Genomic DNA, 20,260 nt, shown 5'->3' on the forward strand with positions numbered 1-20,260 from the left:
AAATATAAAAATACACTTAAATCATAAAAATATAAAGAGAGGAATAACAAACTTACCTGGATTTTCATCGTCTTCCTTGGGTATCTGCTCTAACAGCGTATCTAATGCCCTGGTATACTCTTTCATTATCCAGTAGGAAATACTGCGCAGAAAAGGATCTGGCTGTAACTTACAGCAGATGAAGCCTGTGCCATCTTTCTTACAACCCAGAACCTTTTCGTAAAGAATCCCCGTGTAAGTAGATGAAATATCATATTCTGATTCATAAAGACGTGCAACCACCATAGCCAACTGAATATCTTCCATTTTCTCAAGACAAACCTAGGAACGATTAAAAAAAAAAAAAAAAATTGGGCAAATCTTATATGCATGTAACAAGCCATGCTTATAAAGTTTACTTCAGTATATCAAAACATCTGTAATAGGTCAACATGAAGGGAAAAATAAAAAAAACAAAACTATTTTATATAGAAATGTTTCTATAGTGAGCCCCCTTAGCAGGAAAGTATATCATTTATTTGTATTCTGACTCACTAGGTTAAATGTTTTTAAGGACCATACACCGCTATCACCTCAAGTCACTTTTATAAGTACAGTTGGTAAAATGTTTAAACAATGTGACCAATAAGAGGCTAACTAGTCTCCTAGTTAGTCATACAATGCCTCAGTTTAAACCTGCAACCTTGTGGCTTATATTTTAACGTCTTAGCCACACTGCTTATATTCTAATAAAATGAGCTAATGTAGCACATAATTCATAAAAAAACCTTACAATGAACAATTAGTAACTGTAAAGCCAGTAGTAAAACAAAGAGAGTACTTTAGTACCTGCTAGGCAGACTCACTGCTAACTGATGTAGTTTATACTGCCTAATACTGCAGTCAAGTACTTAAAATGCTGTGTTTCTATGCAAAATTTCACAAATACAAAGACAAATTCAAAAGGCCTAATGTAAAAAATGACTTAACTATTTAAAGGTTTTCAAATAGCAACATATAAAATCTTGAAATTCAATTTTTGCAAGTGAAGTTCCCCAGGATAGCTATTATCCACATCAAACAAATAAGTGCAACAGAACCGTGACTTTTCTTTGTGAATCAGTTTCCATAATTTCATCAATAAACTCTTGGTTTTAGTCATTAATAAATACAAACTGAACAGATTTATCAAGAAATAACACATTTCTTTTTAATTAGATTACGTTTTATATGGTTGTTCAACACTTTTTTTTTTTTTTTTACAACAAATTTGTCTATTGGCACATATTGTGTCTATTTTTATTTATCACAATATACCTTTCGACTTCAATAAACATGTCATTTCTTGTTTTTCTTTTAATTGCACTTGTTTATGTTTTAAATCATATAATGATTTATGGTGGGCAGGAATAAAAGAAGAATCTAGTGTACTTTTAATTCAGTGTTGCACACTTTCTGCAGTAAACACTGTCCAAAAGCACTTTACTGAAATATAACTTGTCACTGTAATTTCTAACAGGAAATATTACAATCAACTATTTTCCAAAGTAAACTTTCAAATTTCTTTAAAAAAAAATGGATCATACCTCAATGGCATCTTTCAGTGAGCCAGCAAGTAAAAAGAAAGCTGCAGATTGTTCAAAGCGTTGTTTTCCTAGTAAAGAAAAGGCATTTTTCAAGGCTGCTTTGCGCCATCTGTCTTCGTTGAAGTTATGACTGAAGAACTGAGTCATTTTCTCATCATGCTGGGATCTGTTCAAGATGATAGATTTCTTAAATGTGCTTACAATGTTAAGTTTACATGCAAAATGCCAGCCAACCTTTTTTTTTCATATAGCATTATATAGGGTGGTCCAGATCTAATTATAAAATTTTCATTACGCTATAACTCATTAAGTTTATTACGTTGTACATAGAAAATCACTCAAAAAATCCTGGAGCATCGAGGAGTGTGCGAACTGATGACATGAAGAATCGTCTTTGCGCCAAACTGGAATCGTCCCCGCATAAATCAAAGTCATCCAAACGATATGGATCTGCATAATTAGATCTGGACCGCCTAACCAAGAAGAGTCATGATACAATCATGTAGAAATTTACAAATGATGTTGCTTAGGATAAACAACTGATTAACAATTGAACTGACATGATAGTCTTTCAGCTTAACAGGATAGGCTACATTCACTATGCTACACTATCTACATCAAGATACAAAATATAATTTAAGAAATCTCTTCTATTCATTTCCACTAAATCAAACATCATACACACATAAATGCATACATATTATGCAAACAGCATACTGTATAGAGTATGGAGCTACAGATAGCCAATTTCATCACAGATACCTGATTAAACATCTGCATGTACAGTAAGATGCAAATCACAGAATATTACTCTAAACGTCCTTTACATTTCCTCCTCACATAATTTAAATTATTTATTCCAGTTTTATTGCACAACTTTTTTCTCCTAAAGTAATTTAACACACTTTACATCAATGTCCCTAAACCTTAACACTCCTGATGTTGTGGAATGGGATACTGGTAAAACTGAATATTATGCTCTTATAAATGTGCTAAATCATTACTTGTTTTTCCAGCCAAATACATTGAGAAAATCCTCTACTTAAATTTACCATTAGCTATTAGGTAGAAATTATCCTTTTCCCTAAGAAATATTTAAATTACTAACACAGATCTTTAAGCAAAATTATTAAATAAATTTTTTCTTGTACCTGAACAATCCCCAAAGAACAGCTTTCTTCTTCATAGCAAGGTAAAAGAGTGCTGAATCAAGTGGGTCGTTATTTCTTTGAAATGCTGCTTTTGCTACCTTTAAAAAAATGTTTAATTCTTTAATTCATGTTTAGCAAACTACAAATAGAGAAAAGCTAAACATGGTTAAACTGTTTCTGATTATTTTATATTCCGATGAAGGATCTTATCTGGTGCTTAAAGTGGGTATACATTAATAGAAAAACCACCAGATAAAGAGAATACACACCATACACCCTCAATATTGGCATTAATAATTCTGTGATCACTGCACATAACAATTTCAACAATTACTGCAACCTATAATTGTAACATCACTGTATAATCAGTTTAGTTTTCTTTGACTACTAAATCTATTAACCATTCACGTAATACACATGTAAGAATGTTTGATTCACAATAATGATGAAGGCAAACAAACAAAAGTAATTTATGGTATTATTTAAATTAAACAATTATTTTTGTCATCTGACGGTGGTCACTGCTATCTATGACATCATAATTCTTATTAGTCTTTGTCATTAATGCAGTTTTTGAAAAGGAAAAAAATCAAGTGCTGAGGAACACAGCAACTCAAAAGTGAAATTCACGGCAACATGGTACACGACTATAATCAATTCTGGTTTTCTAGCTTAAGCACATCCTTCATGGAAACTCTAAAGCATTGAAGAACATCAATCTTAGGCTGACATCATGTCACATAGTCACAAACATCTGCTTTAATACACTCTAGAACTATATATATGATACAGAAGACGGCGCATTCTGAATTATCTCAAACATTAACAGTTCACAAAGGCAGACAGTGAAAAACGGATGGTGTCTCAAATACACGTGTGGAGCCAATCTGCTAAGATTCAAAACATCTCTGACTTTTGTTGCCGTACTATCTGACCAGCTGATACAAGATAAAAGAAAATTACATTTCTGGTGGGATTAGAAAATAAAAAAGAATTTATCATCATTTTAATTGTCTCTGTATATAAATTATAGTTAGAGGACTTGGTGAATTTGAGTAAATGGTCAATCACTACTTTAAATAAAAAACAAAATACCTTTTCAATTGTCCTTCGAAGTGTATTAATATTTCTGACCCACCAGCCTATCCCCATGGCTCTTAATTCTGACCATTGAGGGTCACCTCTCTGCACTGCTGGAATCATATTCAACATTTCTTCTTCAGCTTCAGAATGAAAAGCCCAAGCAAAATGGCAAGTAGACAGACCTGCAAATATAATAATAAGAAGAAGAACAATAACAACAACAATAATAATAGAGTACTTTATACCTATGTTTGATTCCAAAACTCTGCAAAATCAAAACACAAACATATAGCTTTAAATTGCTTATCCCCTTGTATATTTATTAAAAAAAAACACTATTTCATATTTATAAGACTGTAATTTACCTAATTAAGAGGAGTTATGTTCAAAAAAGAATACAGTTAAAGGTAACAGTTTAATTAGTAGTGGCAGTAGTAGTAGTGGTGGTATTGCTAACTGGCTTGAACAAAAATTAAAAAGTCGTTTATGCATGTATGACAGTTGTGGCAAATGATTAATTCTTTTGAGACCTAACATGTATGAACAATTGTAGCCTTGAATAAATACCAAAAATTAATTCCAAATATTTAAAAAATGTTGAATTATGCTAGTAATTAAATATACAGGAAAAAAGTAAAAATTAACAAAAATAATTGACTATGCTCACTGATCATAAATAGACAATGAAAAAAAATTCAGTAATTAATAAGGTAAATAATATATTACAAAAAAGCTGTGCCAAGGTAACATTGTTTCAGTCATTACCTTGATGTAATAATGGCACTCTGTACACTGGTGGCAACGATGTCAGCAAACAGCTGTGTAAGCGCATAGCCAGAAGGTAACGTAGACCACATTCATCCAGGGTTTCTCCCCCTGTTTACAAAACATAAAAAAAGGCATAAATCAGCTTTACGAGTACTTGTTTTACTTGTATGCCAACTTAACCTTGTGAGGGATCCATCCATCTCCATGTGGTCCAGCTGCTGTTGTAATGTCTATCAGTGCCACAGAAACAGAAATTAAACCAAATCACGTAAGGTTTAAAATACCACATTTTAAGCTGCCTTTGTCTGTAACGTCAATTTGCTGCCACCCGAAGGCATATGTGAGAATGTGCCATATTGCCTATCAGCTCTCACAAATAATAGGATAAGGTGGCAAAAGTTTGCAGTGTGAGTGATGGAAAAACCAATTACAAACCTGGCAGTGGCCTTCTGTCAACTGTGTCTTGACAGAAGGGTTTCACCTTGATGGATTTTCATGTTGAAAACTGCAAAGGATGGCATTTTGGCCTTGGGTATTTAGACTGTTAGTTAGATACCAAATATGAATGTTTTAGGGCTTCATGTCGTCTGACATATGTACCTTTTGTACTCCGTGGAATTAAGAGCAAAGCAAAAATTCAAACCAGCACCATTACTAATTAAGTAATGAGCTTGGCAAAGAGATAATTCACTCAAAATTAATTTTCTAACCTTATTTATTTTAAAGAAGGAAGAGACTAAAATCTATGTAAACATTATTATAATGTTTGGATGAATACATATTAGGCTAAGTTGATCTGTGGTAATAAATTGGCCCTGTGTGAATGATAGCGGGTGCTCTATCCAACGATGGTTTCTGTCTTGTTCAGGATGCTGCCGGCAGAGGCTCTTGTTTCGTTTTAACACATTTATAGATTTTTGTATGCACATCAGAATTAGCTCTGAAGAGAAAGGGAATGGAAAACAGGTTTGCATCTTAATTCTGACACCACAGCCATCCTAGCCAAGAATTATCAATGAGAATTTATGCCGAGTGGAACAGTGGTTGAAGATGCCGCCTCGAAGCTCTGAAGGCCCAGAATAAAGTGCAACTTCAAACACCACCTGTGTGCAGTCTGAACATTAAGGCTGCATCTGTATGGGTTCTCTTCTCAAACTCTAGTTACCTTCCACACCCCAAAGTCACATTAAAATAACTGTTAATAAAAATGAATGAGTCTGGGTTTGCGCACAGATGTACCAGAAATATTCATGGTAGGATTGTGTTTTGTACCCAGTGCTGCTAGAATAGGCTCAGACTCCATGACACCCTGCAAGGAAGCAAATGGGAGCAAGAAATGTGCACGTAAAAAATGAGTTCAAAATTATTCTTTTTTTTTTTCTTTCTCAATGTTATTAAAGTAAATTCCATCCATCCATCCATTTTCCAACCCGCTGAATCCGAACACAGGGTCACTGGGGTCTGCTGGAGCCAATCCCAGCCAACACAGGGCACAAGGCAGGAATCCAATCCCGGGCAGGGTGCCAACCCACCGCAGTATTAAAGTAAATTTCTTCTGTAAATTTGCATTTAAAAATGTGCATGGTAAATATAATTTTCTGTGAACAGGCAGCTAAAAAGGTGTGTGTTTTGTATTTAGTGGCCTGAAAAACACACTTACTGCCTGTAGGTCAGGAAAATGGTAACCATTTTTAATAGGTACTATATGAAGAGGATTTTACATTGTAGCATTTAGAATTCAAACAAACAACATCAATAAAATTATTGATAATTGAGTCTCATTTGTTTACTACGTATGCTTTCACGTACCTGTTAATTCATATTCTAGTCTTGCTTAATTGATGACTAATGTTAAGGGGGCTAGAGCCTATCCTGCTTATTCATACTGACAATCCCTTTACCTTATATTAATAAAAAAAGAAATTTAAAGTGATACACTTACCTCTATAACCTTTATCTCTGCTTTGTCCAATTTCAGTGCTTGTTGTAGCAACAGTGTCAGCCAATGCAACCAGGAACATCTGCTCAAGACGAGTTAACCCTGGCAAACTGGAGTGCATGAGATGGCTTGACAACACCTGGGCATGCTCTGGTCCAAAGTATGTGGGGCCATATTGTGACAAATTAATGACTCTTGATTTGCTTTCCTTCTTTTCAGCGGCAAAGCTAACAAAGTCATCGGTCGTTATTGGTTGAACTTGAAAGAGATCATCATACTGGTCTCCTGATGAAAACTGCGCTTGACTTTCTGTCCTCGTAGGAACTTTTCCAGTTTCCTCCACAGATTTGTAGGAAGTATCCATGTCAGCAGACAGCAAGGCATACAGTGGTAAAGGAGGTATTGAATCAATTTCAGTATAATCACGGCCACCTTCTCTACCAGCTATAATGGTATCTTTTCCAGTGCTGCCACTTACACTGATTGTACGAGAAAGATGACGCCTCGCTCCACCTTCCCCAGCATCCGGATCTTTGACAACAGCAACCTCTCCCGCAATACATTTGACCAAATGGGAAAGAATTGCTTTTGCTCGACGAACCCTTCCAAGATCCATGAGTTCCAAGAGTTGTGTGGGGTGATACTGAGGAAGTGTAGGTGAAAGGAAATGTGCTGCTTCAAAAAGACCACCATCCTGCACAACTGAAGGAGGTACAAAAGCATCATCTGATATAGTAGGGCCATCAAAAACACTAAGCTTCTTGGTAATAGTTCTTCCAAAAACACCTGGGCCCTGAAGATCCTCGGAAGAATCCTCACATTCGTCTTTGTCCTGTAGTTTCTTATCTTGTTTCCACTGGGCATAAACATGCATTTCACAGTCCATTCCAACAACAAGTATCCCATCCCTAACCCATGACAGTGATACTGGTAGAGAAGGTGTACCATCCACAGAAGATACAAGGTCCACAGATCTTAAGAGAACCCATTTAGATTTAATTCCTTGCTTAATGCTTCCACCAAGAGGCAACGAGATGACCGCCATTCCATCTTTGCTGCTGGTCTGCTCATTCACAATGCCAGAAAGCCTCCCATACATCAGAATATTTGATCCCACACCCACAGTAAGGATATGAGAACCATCTTCTTTGGATAGCCAGTCAAGATGAACAAAGTGCTTTATATTTGGGGTCATGTAATTGTCTTTGCTGAGATATAAATCAGATTTGCTATAGACAAACAAGTTACTGTCCACACTAATTCTAGGGTCTAGCACATTTTCCACTTTGGCTAAATCATCTAAAACAATAGTCTGTTCTGGAACCCATTCAGAACCTCCCGTAGACTCACACTCAAAAATACACACATGCATAGAAAATTCTTTTGCTACACAGCCATTATTCTGAACCAGCTTCTTGGAGGCAACAGCAAGACGTCCAGTATAGGAGCAGCTAACAGCAACTGGTCTTCCAGAAACGCATACTGCACTGCAGCTGTCATCTTCTTCGTTCATCATAGACCACTGCTTCCATCTGTAAATACAGCCTTCATCAGTATCCTTCGAGGCTGTATTTGAGTCCACAGAACAGCACCAAAACCTTACTTTGCCATCTGTGCAGGCTGTTACAATTAAGTAAGGTGCCAGACACACTGGATAAATTGAGGAGGAGCTGAGATGACCTACACAAATTAAATACATGTTTAAGGTGGTATATAAATAAAACATTATTATCATTATTAAATACATAAATAAAAAAAAATCAATCTCAGATGCTTTCACAAAATTACTTTCCCCCAAATTATAATCAAAAACAAAATTCACTAGCACCTCAAGTAAATGCCAAAGTCAACACTTTTCAATGCAAAGTGAGATTTAAGATTTGGGGTAATTCTTGCTGTCAAATGTATTAACTCTGCTTGACTACTTATTATAATTTCATGCTTCTGTTAATGTATTGTTAAATCAACATGACATATTTTCTGTTCAAAAAATTACCTGCAGAAGGAGTAGCACGAATGACTTCAACTCCATTGGGAAGGTTCATTGGTTGACTATACACCAATTTAGAGCTCAAGATGAGCTTGCTGGCAGTTTGTAGGTTAGCTGTTGATGACGACCGTGGTAGTGGACTTTGTCCTGGTGAGGTATCTGGGGAAGAGTCTGCATTGTTTTGTTCTGGGACTGTAAGCAAGCTTTGAAAAGTTTGTTCTGATGCAGTCTGACCTTTAACAGATGAAAAGCCACATTTACTCAATGTGAAATTTATTTTTGACCAGCACATTTTTCTAACATTTAGAAAACACGCAGCATAAATGCACACTATTTAGTAAACATGAGCAAAACAGGAACTGATGAGCAATGTTGCCTTGAAAATAGTGCTTTCATTCTGAAAAGACTCCTAAATTAGATTGCTTGTAAACACTTTCATGAACTAATATTCTCAGATCAGCTTAATCCAATTGAAGAGTCACAATAAATCAGAAGCAATCCTGCTGGCACCAGGCACAAAACAGGAAAAAGGACACACAGGACATCAGTTCAATGTAGGACATATTTAAATACACACTCCACTAAGCTAGCAGGCCCTTCTTTGTGAATGAATGTGGGAGGAAAACCCAGAATGACACGGGAAGAATGTGCATATTTCACAAATGAAAAAAGGAACCCAGGACAGTAGATCTGTGAGGCAGCAGAGCTTACCACCATGCTTCCCCCAATTAAGGAAATGATCCTTGATAAATGTCAGTTGTTATGTTTAGGCTCTGGCTAATTAGAAAAAATGCATCTACCTAATTAAGCATAAAGGCACCAATCACTCATTTTACAGGAAATGGTTAACCTTGACCTCCTGCTGCCTGACTGGCATGAGGGCAGATGGAAAGTTTAAAAATGCAGAGTTTGGACAGCTGCACACCTGTCAACAGAAACTAATAAAATTAAAAAAAAAGTACTTTCAGCTAACTATCTTTTCTAAATTGACTGTTTTGATAACAATCTACATATAAGCTCTTAGTGCCCTGTTCTGAGACCTGCCCCGAGAACCTCTGCCTCTGTTCAGAGTTTTGCCAGCCATTACCAGACTACCTATGGCAGTCTCCAGTGAACTTTATTCAAGTTTTCTTCATTAATTTGCTCATGTATCCTTACCACATTATGCATTTGATGCTAACTGGGGTCCAATTTATCAGCAGGTCCACCTAGCCAAAACATACTTCACCAATGCTGCAAACAATATTTTATCAGTGACGTATGCAGTAATGTTCTAATATATCTGGATAAGACAGTGTGCATAATACAAATGTTATGGCTAGCTTAAATACTTTTCATTACTGGCCCAATTTGAAATATATGACAAATTTAATCAATATTTACCTTGATAAAGTAGGATTTTGAGCATATTCCATGAATATAGTTAATCACAACTGCTTATATATATATTCATTTTTTCAAAGGCATACTTTCAAATGTCAACATGTATTGTCAAGTATAATTTTATGGAATGAAAAATATATTTCTGCTACAATACCTGTAAGCATCTCCAAAAATAGCAAGAAGATGCATATAAAAGAAATGTAACAAAGTGACTTCAAATCAAAATAATTTTAGTGATTGATTCTGGACGTTCTGTGTAGACATGGTGAGCTGTCTGAGCACATGCATTATGCTTAAAAAACTAGTTTTTTGGTTTTTTTATAGATGTAAATTTCACAATACTTGAGAACAATGAATTTGCATGAATAAAAAACATCTCAGATTACACAGGACAAACAATCTAGGCTGTATCCAATAAATCCATAGCCTCCTGATGCGCACTTATCAGGTATTTTCAATTCAAAGATGGCATGCATGAAATTTAAAACACTTCTCATGTGTAAATGTGACTGTGATGTAAGCAAAGGCTACACAAGAGAACGGCTTACTAATCAAATGATTATAATCAAACTATTAAAACACATTTAAATTCACACGACTGACACAATACAAGTAACAGAAACCTTACCGTTTGAATAACACATTCATATTTGAGATGTTTAACACTTACCAACACAAGCCTTCACAGATTTTAAATGCAGATGCCACATCTGAAGAATAGAGCGTCCTTCACTGTCTTTTTCAATCACCACAAGAAAAAACTTTTCTGAAAATGGTGGGGGGCTATATCCTGATAAAATGAATGCAAATGTAGATTACATTGATGTTAATGTCAAGTCAATCAACACAGATTTTAACATTTTAAAATATTTACTTTAAAAAAAAAAAATCAACAATAAAAAAACAATTTTACTGTATAATGTGTCCAAAACATCCATGTTTTACTGAAAAAAAGAACTAAAATATGGGAATAAAAACAAACTGCTCAAAAATATACACAATGCTTCCCTTGGCCAAACAAGTGGAATTATAAAATAGGATTAAAAAAAAGGACCATTAAATTTAAAGCAACAATAACTTATACTTTACTAACAAAATAATGAAAATAGTTTAAACAAATTTACATTAAGACAATGTGTTAGCTGTATATTTATATTTGTTGCAAATATGCAGTAGTTATAGTGAATAACCCTTAGTTATTTCAATAAAAAACTGGAAACATGGGGGTATTCCAAAACTTGTGACCATTTTAACGATGGCTTTCTTATTGCCACTTGCCCCGTCAAATCCGCAGCTCGTTGAAAGTGAGACTTCTTTACTTCCACCACTGTTAAGCTGTTACCCTGTGAGGTGTTTATCATGCAATCTGCTGACTCTGAAAGACTTGTGTTCTGATTCTGTTGTGGCTTAGGGTCTGTTCCTGTCAAGAGATTCCTCCAGTTTCCAAGCTCCCTTCTGAAAGTGCAGGAAACTAAATTCACAAGCACCTTGGCTTTCTTAGCAAGTTTTCTAAATGACACCTACACTTTCAAGAGTTGTAATGGTCTCTCAGGACAGTTAGGAGATACAATCCCTCCTACATGTCCTAATCTGCTCCTCCAGTTCTCCCTTGTACACACTGGGGCATCCTATTTAAAATTAAAAACTCCCTCTGCTGATTTCAGTACATCTGCCCAGTAACCTTCTGTTGTTTGTCATTAGCACTAAAACATAAGTAACATGGTAGTTAGAATTTGTTACTAACCCTCACCTATTCTGTTTCTCTTCTCAGTACTCAAATGTGGCACTTGGTGCCACGGCCCACCTGCCAAATTGTTTTGCCTGCCTAAGGTAAAGTCATCCCTGATGGAGGATCGCAGGAATTGTGAGAAAGAGGGGTCCTTTCATCGGATTAGCACTATTTCAGCTGTGGAATGGCCAAATTGGGGAGGCAGCTTGATGAATGAGGTCTCCAGGACTCTGAACAAAACCAAATCATATTATGTGATATCATCTACTGTTAAATTCTACTCCGTATTTCTAAAATCTTTATTTTTATACTGTATTGAGGATTTGTTCTGTTCTGTGTATTGTATTGACCCCCTTCTTTTGACACCCACTGCAAGCCCAACCTACCTTGAAAGGGGTCTCTCTTTGAACTGCCGTTCCCAAGGTTTCTTCCATTTTTTCCCTACAAAAGTTTTTTTTTGGGAGGTTTTTCTTGACTTCTTAAGAGATTCAAGGCTGGGGGGCTGTCAACAGGCAGTGCCTGTTAAAGCCCATTGCGGCACTTTGTGTGATTTTGTGCTATACAAAAAATGTAATTGTATTGTATTGTAACCTTTCCTAGGAAGCTCATTGTGGACACTTATTTTTTTTCACATTATAGTTAACTTTTCCCAACACTTACTAGCCTGGTTGACATTTGCCTGCCCTTTCCAAGTAGATGAACAGTTTCCTCAATCTGCTTTGAGGCAATCCAATAGACATTCTCCATGGCTTTGCCAAACTCTACCCATGCAGAGGTACTGACTTAAGCTACTGTTTCCAGCTGTTATCTTTTGGCATGCCAGTAACTCTCAGACAAGTCTACAGATGCTCCAGTTACATCTGCATGGAAGGCCTCTCTCTTAAATTCTCAAGTGCTCCCAACTAGTGATGCCTTGAATAGGGCTCATTTTGATTCTATGTCCCTGACATCTCCTGAAATGAAGAAGAAGTTCATCTGGAGGTAGGAGCTGAACGCCTTCTGAATATTATAATCTGATAGTTTGTAGCGGGGCTACATAATAGTATATTCTATGTTTGTGCTGAGTGCGTTTTGTTTTCACCGTCCCGTACAGAGGGGAAGGATGATGGAGAGAGATCGCAGCCCCGAGACGGAAATCACCTGCTTACACACCAGATACATCCGGGACATTTTACATTTTAAAAAGAGGAGAGGCGATGAGAGAGAGACAGAGAGGAAAAGAAGACAATGTAACTATCCATCTATAAACACATCACTGCTATTTATTGCTTTATTCCACTGCCTGCTTTTCCAACTACCGATCCTACATCACAACAGCCAGAGCCGAGAAACCCTGAGGTTCAAATTCATTCCAACTATTGCCATGACTTTTGCAATGAGGTCGTTTTGTTGTCGAAAGGAAGCACAACATCACCACAGCCAGTTTCAATACCGCCGGACTTTATTTTGGAACACATTTTTCACCACATTTTCAACTGCTGTGTTTATCCAATCCATGCTTGTATTTGTGTTGTGTGCTTTTGTTTATTGTTTAGGGGCAAGGGAGGGTTTATCCATCCATCCATCCATTGTCCAACCCGCTGAATCCGAACACAGGGTCACGGGGGTCTGCTGGAGCCAATCCCAGCCAACACAGGGCACAAGGCAGGAACCAATCCCGGGCAGGGTGCCAACCCACCACAGAGGGAGGGTTTAATGTAAATATTTGTATTCTTACATATAGTAATTAGTCACTAGTGTTTTTGGGATAAGTGGTGGTTTGCACACACATATATATTTATTATTGAATGCTTTTTTTGTCTTTTATTTTCCAGTATACCAGTGTTTAATTTTACATATCTGTTTACTGTTTCTGGTTATTTTGTCGTATCAGGAAAAATAAGACAACTTGTAAGGAGTATGGCTTGTTATTAGAACAAAAAAGCCTTGGTAGTGTAGTGGCCGGTCTGGGTATGGGGTTGGCCATTACAAGTTGTTCTGTAAACACCATCACAAATTATTTAAGTCTTCCAGTTCTGTCAATTTAAACTATGGAGAATTTAAACATGCTGTTCGTTGTGGACAATCCATGACTACCACAGAAATAGAGCAACAATTAATTGCTCTTCCAGGTATTCCCATTATTCCCCACATGAATCTCCAAGTGGGGCTACTAACTAATCAGATGGTACCCTTCAAGAACCGAATCCAACATCCTTGGACAGTGAGATAGCTTGTGATGGTGAAGTGCTGATAAAGAATAAGAATTCACAATTTGATTTTCATAAACACTGTAATTAAATATAAAAGAATCTCACCTGGAACAGGGTTAGGGTTACTTGAACCCATTCCTAGCACTAGCTGTGGAAATGGTGCTTGCCAATGGGTATTTGTGGGCTGAATGATCCATGTAGCCCAGTCACGCTTAGCTCAAAAGAGCTGCATGGAACTGCCATGTGCTCTCACCACCCACATGGCAAAGAGAGTGGGTTGAGTGCAATGCCCATTAGATGGCGGGCAAGTGAAAGATGGACACAAGACCTTGGCAATGAAAACTGTGTCTTGGAACATGAAATATTACTTCTTTGATGCTTTTTACCTTATTAAAACTTGACTTGTCAATTATTATTATTATTACTACATTTCTGCTTTCAAGATTATAAAAGCATTTATAATTTTAATCTTTCATATCTCTGATGAAAACATTAAAAAGATCGGCAAAGACGCAACAGCACCACTTCATCATAACTTTGAGTGGAAGAGAAGATAAACATAGTTTCTTTACAGAAATAAAGGATCAGATCTGACATGGATGTAAGGTAATCCGTTTATTTTTTCATAAACACAATACCCAAGGGATCTGTTCAAATCAGCTTAGATTTGAAATGAAGATAAAAAAGCAAAGCAGCTGGCAACACGGCAGGGTAGAAAACAATATACCAGCTTCACTGCATTCCGTGAAAATGGTTGATTACAAAAGAAAAATGGAGGCTCCAGCAACAAAATAGATATTATACAGGTAAAACCGCTTACATAAAGCATTGTGATAATCGCAGTGTAGAAACATAAATGATACACTGTAATGTTTTTCAAGAAGCAATGTGCTAATATTCTGGGATTTATTAGATTTATTAAATTGACATGAAAATTAGACAAGGCACCTGGAGGCAGCATAACAAGTAAACATCTCGCCACGAAAATACAGATATTATCTGTGTGTGTCAGTATGTGCTGCTTTTAGTAAACGATAATCATGAAGCCAATGAAGGTGTCTGAGAATTAGTATGGACTACTGGCAGGTAAGAAATACATGAAAATAAGTAATAAAAAGGTGAATTTGGCTGTTTAAAACAGAAAATGAAACTAATTCACAGTAACCTTTTATATGTTTATGTAATTCACTTAAATAAATGGTTTACAAATAATATAATCTGAACAATCTGGAAGACTGATGTAATGAAATTGGCTCTGGTCAATGGTAGACTGTTCACTAATTAAATCAAAGACATACAATATTTTAAATGTCTGTGTCTCCTGAAAGTCAATTTAAGCTAGGGGCAAACATTACCTGAAATAAAATTTAACCTCTTTTTCTAATCTAGAGAGACCAATATAGAGATGACTACTGTATATGGCTAATGTCATCATGATATTTGGCTTCTTCCTTTAAAATTCTTGGCTATACTTTATGTTCAAAATATACAATATATATCTCCTCTTTTAATGTGCATATTTGTTATACCACACAATTTCTCCCTTTTTATTTTATGTGATTATCTGTTGATTGTTTACCAAAATCAACCGCTCTGTTGTGCTTGATATTCATTCAATATTTATATACTCATATTGGCTTGCTGGTCTGTCTTACCACATACTTACTACCTTACAAATGATGCCATCCATCCATCCATTTCCTAACCCGCTGAATCCGAATACAGGGTCACGGGGGTCTGCCCATTATGTAAAATTTCCGATAAATTAGATAAAAATAATTTTTTAAATTTTTAAATGTTATTTTCCAGATCATAAAAAATTAATACAAAAAAAAAACAACTTCACATGATACCAATAAAACACTTTTAACTTTTTAAAGCAAATCATGCACATACTTAATTGATGGTAATAATACATATTTATATAGCTTGCTTGTTAAATTACATCAGATTTTTTTTGATGTGTTCGGTAAGGAGTATCTTATTATACCTGTTAAATGGAGTCTTTAAAATGTAATACTGCTTGCTTTACTATAAAATGAGTATTGTCATGAGCTCAATTCAGAAATATTTTATCTTTTAATATTAATCTGCTCCTGTGGGCCCACCACCTGAAGGAGAAATAAGGGCCGATGTGACCTGGGCAGTGGTTGAAGGCAGAAGTCTTGGCAGACTGGAACTGGAAAGTGCAGTAACAACACCTTGGGAGAGAATGAGTGTGAGTTAAGGAGTGAGGCGGTCTGCTACCAACTAGGTATAGTTAGGCTCACGCACACCTACTTGCGTGGTTCTAGACACAAACATCTCGAAAGAGGCTAGGCTCTTCTTTACTCAAGGAGCTGCCCAAGGGGAAAGGTGGGCTTCTTACTGAGCACCTGCCTGATCGATGCCATGTTGGAGCGCATCAGAAAGAGCGAGAGGGCTGCCTCTGTACAGCTGAAGGTGGCGGAATGGAGGACTTTGACTGTCGTATGTGCTTACGTACCAAGTTGACCTTGTTCATGAATGAGGGGGAAAAGAAATGGTGAGATTGACAGACGGATATGAGATGGCAAGATTGGCAGATGGATAAGGGATGGCGAGATCGACAGTATGATACGGGAAGGCAAGCACAGTTATGCAAGGATCCTTAGTGGTGAAGAAGGAGCTGAGCCAGAAGGAAAAGCTCTTAACCGTCAATCTACATCCATACCCTCACCTATGGTCATAACCTTTAGGTAATGATTGAAAGAATGAGATCATGAGTACAAGCATCCAAATTGTGCTTTCTCCACAGAATGGCTGAGCTGTCCCTTAGAGATATAGTGAGAACCACAGATATCCATGAGAGGCAAGAAGTAGAGCTACTGACCTTCCAACTTTGAGCCAATTGAGGTGGTTTGGGTATCTGAAATGGATGACTCCCTGCAGAGGCTTTATAGGCAAGACAACCTGGGAGAAGACCCAGGGCTTCATTGTGGTTTGAGACTTTCCACAGTGAACTCCAACACAATGAATTTTACAACTACAGATATACAAGACGGGCAGTACAGTGGCGCAGTGGGTAGCGCTGCTGCCTCGCAGTTAGGAGACCCGGGTTTGCTTCCCAGGTCCTCCCTGCGTGGAGTTTGCATGTGTCTGCGTGGGTTTCCTCCGGGTACTCCGGTTTCCTCCCACAGTCCAAAGACATGCAGGTTAGGTGCATTGGCGATTCTAAATTGTCCCTAGTGTGTGCTTGGTGTGTGTGTGTGTGTGTGTATGCCCTGCGGTGGGCTGGCACCCTGCCCGGGGTTTGTTTCCTGTCTTGTGCCCTGTGTTGGATGGGAGTGGCTCCAGCAGACCCCCCATGACCCTGTAGTTAGGATATAGCGGGTTAGATAATGGATGGATATATAAGACAATCATTTAGATGAATTTTTATTTTTACATATTTAGACAAGACAGGAAAAAAACTAGTGAAAATGTGATTTAAAGTTCAGTAATTTGGCTACTGTACTACACTGCCTAATTAAAATATCAAAACATATTTGTACAATTATTCTATGTGGCAAATGCTTAGGGACTTTAAAATTTCCAGGCACAGTAGTGCTGGACGACTGAGGGCTTTATTTTGTGTCACTGAATACATTTTAATTGTTAGGAATTCCTGCAAAGCATGAAATATGAAAAAACACAGCCTTGTCATAGTTTAAACTACCAAGGTATTACAATAAAGGCATTCTACAGTTCTTTAATGTGCTAACAAGCTGACTGACAGTTAAAAGTTTTTTTTTTTTACTTCACTGAAGATATTTACTAATGTGAGCACTGTTAATTGACTGTGTATTTATGAAAGTCATTAGTTTTCAAATTTTCAGCAAGACCCAAGAATGGACAATGTAATATATCTTTACAAATGAATAGCTCATGGAGCTATTACACATTTAGGTGGAAGGTCTGTCACAACCGTATCTGATTTACAAAACATGAACAGGAGTTGCAAACAAGTTTTTTATCTGTGTCAATTTTGTCAGACACCACATTCTTGGATACAGTACATTTAATTATAGAGTAATTGTCTACATATTAAATTTATTTTGAGAAATTAAGCTAGATACTGTATTTGCCAGCAGGGGCAAATGAAATTACCTTGAATTGTTTGAAAGCGTAAAGTTTCCATTTCCACATCAACAGTGTTATAATGGGGTTTATACCCCAAGATGAAGTCCTCTTGAAAGACATGAAGAAGTTGTGTATTTGAGCCACACTAAAAATAAATAGATTTTTTGAAATCATAAGCTATAGAACATTTGTAATCAAATGGCAACATCATACGAGATTTTTTAAACTATCTAAAATAAATGAACAGCTTTAAACATTACATTTACTAGACAGAAACTATTTTTGAATAATCAATGGCAAATCCTATTACACATATTCTTAAATATTTGAAGATAACATGATCTCAAAATATGACAATTCATTCATTAAACGATACTTTTCAAACCATGACATGTTGTGCATACTTACCTGGCTTGTTATGATGTCTTGCTCAATAATACATCCAGGTCGAGCTGTGGATTGTTGGCTTACAATATTAAAAACCTCTCCAACAAGTTTCTAATTAACACAAAGATAAAAAAAAAAAAAATAGAATCTAGAATTATTTAACATACTTTATTCAATAACTTCTAATGAATAGAGTGTGGGTTAGAAATGATTAACTTTAAAACAAAATAGGCCAGTGTCATTTAAAATATTTTTTCTTTTCATATTATTAAGGTGTGGAAGACTGGTTTTAATGCACAAAAAGTATAAAAAGATATGTAAAGATTTATTGGTTTATTTCCCACTGTAATACTGTAAAATAATAGGAAGATATGTGTGTGTATGCTATAGGAAAAACAGTGTTAGAGTATTATTATTTTATACCTGTATTTGGCTATGGGTCTAATTTAAGGCATCTTACATGACCAGCAGACAAATACCACGTATTGATTTAATTTTTATTACTTACTTATTTTTCTTACCTAATGTAATTGATCTTTCTTTTCTTGTTAATGATTTCTTTGACATCTAAAGCACTTTGAGCTACATTCTGTGTATGGAAAAAATGCTACAGAGATAAATATTGTTGGCTCTCCTCTAGAAAGCTGACCATTGACTTTGCTGCCTCAGGCATCTTGTGAAAACTTGATTGTCTCCATTTATTCCGCTCTGCTATTACAGATGTGCAAGTGAAGTCCACCCTCAATGGTTGCATATTACCCTTGTAAAGCATTAGTTACAACATTAATGCAGTGTTTAATATTGTAAGGATATCCTTCCTGTACATTAAAGACCAAATTTTTACATTGTTTGTGCGAAAACAGAAACGTCTAAACATAGAAAAGCGTGCCCAAAAAGTTGAATGTGCTAAAACGAGATGAGCTAAAGTAAAAAATGAGACCTTTTCATCAAACACCACAGTGTACTGACTTGAAAAGGCATGCAAGCCCATTGTTAATGTAATATAAAATTATTATTGTGCCATGACAAAAAAAACAATGCATGGCATGTTTAGCCATTTCAACATTTAGTACTCATTTCAAAAATAGATTTGGTGTGAACTATAAAAATCTGAATTTCAGTTTGAAGACTTTGTTCTGTTTGACTTTACTCATATGACAAGTTAAGCCTTGTTCTCTAGATAAAAAAGTGAAGTAAGCACATTTAACAGAGCTGCCAGCCAGCACACCTCTGCTGCATCTGACAAATCAGACAACACAGGACCCTGCGATCCCCGTGTCCAAGGTTCTGAATTCACAAAACAGGCAGCTGGACATGGCAACAGATCACATCAGCTTTTCATGAATTGAATACAAGCTAATTAAACAAAACCAACTGGAGGCTCTCAGTGCTAATTACAACAGAGTCATTCAACTGATAGCTGCCACTGTGTTTATTTGCTGTATTTTACTTTGCATTTACCCTCAGTATTAGGAAATGGGAACCACTTGCAAAAACCCCTGAGACCGCAACACGAAAGATGTAGGCTGGCAACTCAAAACAGTTATCTGAACAGCCCTGCTGTACATACTGTATTGTTTGTTTTGGAAGTCATATTTTCAGTGTTAAAGTCCACCCATTCATCCATTTCAGAACCTGCTTATTCAATTTCACGGTCACAGGTAATGTTAAAGGCTCATTCTACAGTGCATTTAACTCCACTCCATTTAAAATGTCATTACATCAAGTAAAAGGAAAAGGCATCAATCTCTACAAAAAAAAACACATACAGAATCACTTAAAACTACATGCAAAACAAAACTAGAAATTTCAAGCCTTGTAATCTTAGTAAATTCTTATCAGTTTCTGGAACCCAAAACTCCTGGCACATAAACTAGTGTTTATACTGTCATTTTTGGTATTGTTTGATTGCTTTTAGGTGTGGACCCAGTAATTATTACGAAACTCCTTATTTATTGTGACCGCTTTAACCCCCCGTGTACAGAACTGCATT

At 36.3% G+C, this 20,260-nt stretch overlaps 1 protein-coding gene across 4 annotated transcripts in view; it reads right to left on the reverse strand.

Annotated features, from left to right (window-relative positions):
* The window catches only part of dmxl2 (Dmx-like 2), a 142,611-nt gene that overhangs the window by 51,182 nt on the left and 71,169 nt on the right, over window positions 1-20,260 (reverse strand). For all 4 annotated transcript variants that reach the window (XM_039770331.1, XM_039770328.1, XM_039770329.1 and 1 more), the window contains exons 14-23: window positions 18,289-18,378; window positions 17,908-18,025; window positions 10,550-10,669; window positions 8,503-8,730; window positions 6,510-8,186; window positions 4,565-4,675; window positions 3,812-3,981; window positions 2,717-2,814; window positions 1,566-1,731; window positions 57-321 (exon numbers count right to left, since the gene is read on the reverse strand). In XM_039770331.1, the coding sequence (XP_039626265.1) occupies window positions 57-321; window positions 1,566-1,731; window positions 2,717-2,814; window positions 3,812-3,981; window positions 4,565-4,675; window positions 6,510-8,186; window positions 8,503-8,730; window positions 10,550-10,669; window positions 17,908-18,025; window positions 18,289-18,378 (3,043 nt within the window). The remainder of the gene's footprint in view (window positions 1-56; window positions 322-1,565; window positions 1,732-2,716; window positions 2,815-3,811; window positions 3,982-4,564; window positions 4,676-6,509; window positions 8,187-8,502; window positions 8,731-10,549; window positions 10,670-17,907; window positions 18,026-18,288; window positions 18,379-20,260) is intronic.

The sequence above is a fragment of the Polypterus senegalus genome, chromosome 12 (genome assembly GCF_016835505.1).
Source record: "Polypterus senegalus isolate Bchr_013 chromosome 12, ASM1683550v1, whole genome shotgun sequence".
In the NCBI taxonomy this organism is placed as follows: Eukaryota; Metazoa; Chordata; class Cladistia; order Polypteriformes; family Polypteridae; genus Polypterus; species Polypterus senegalus.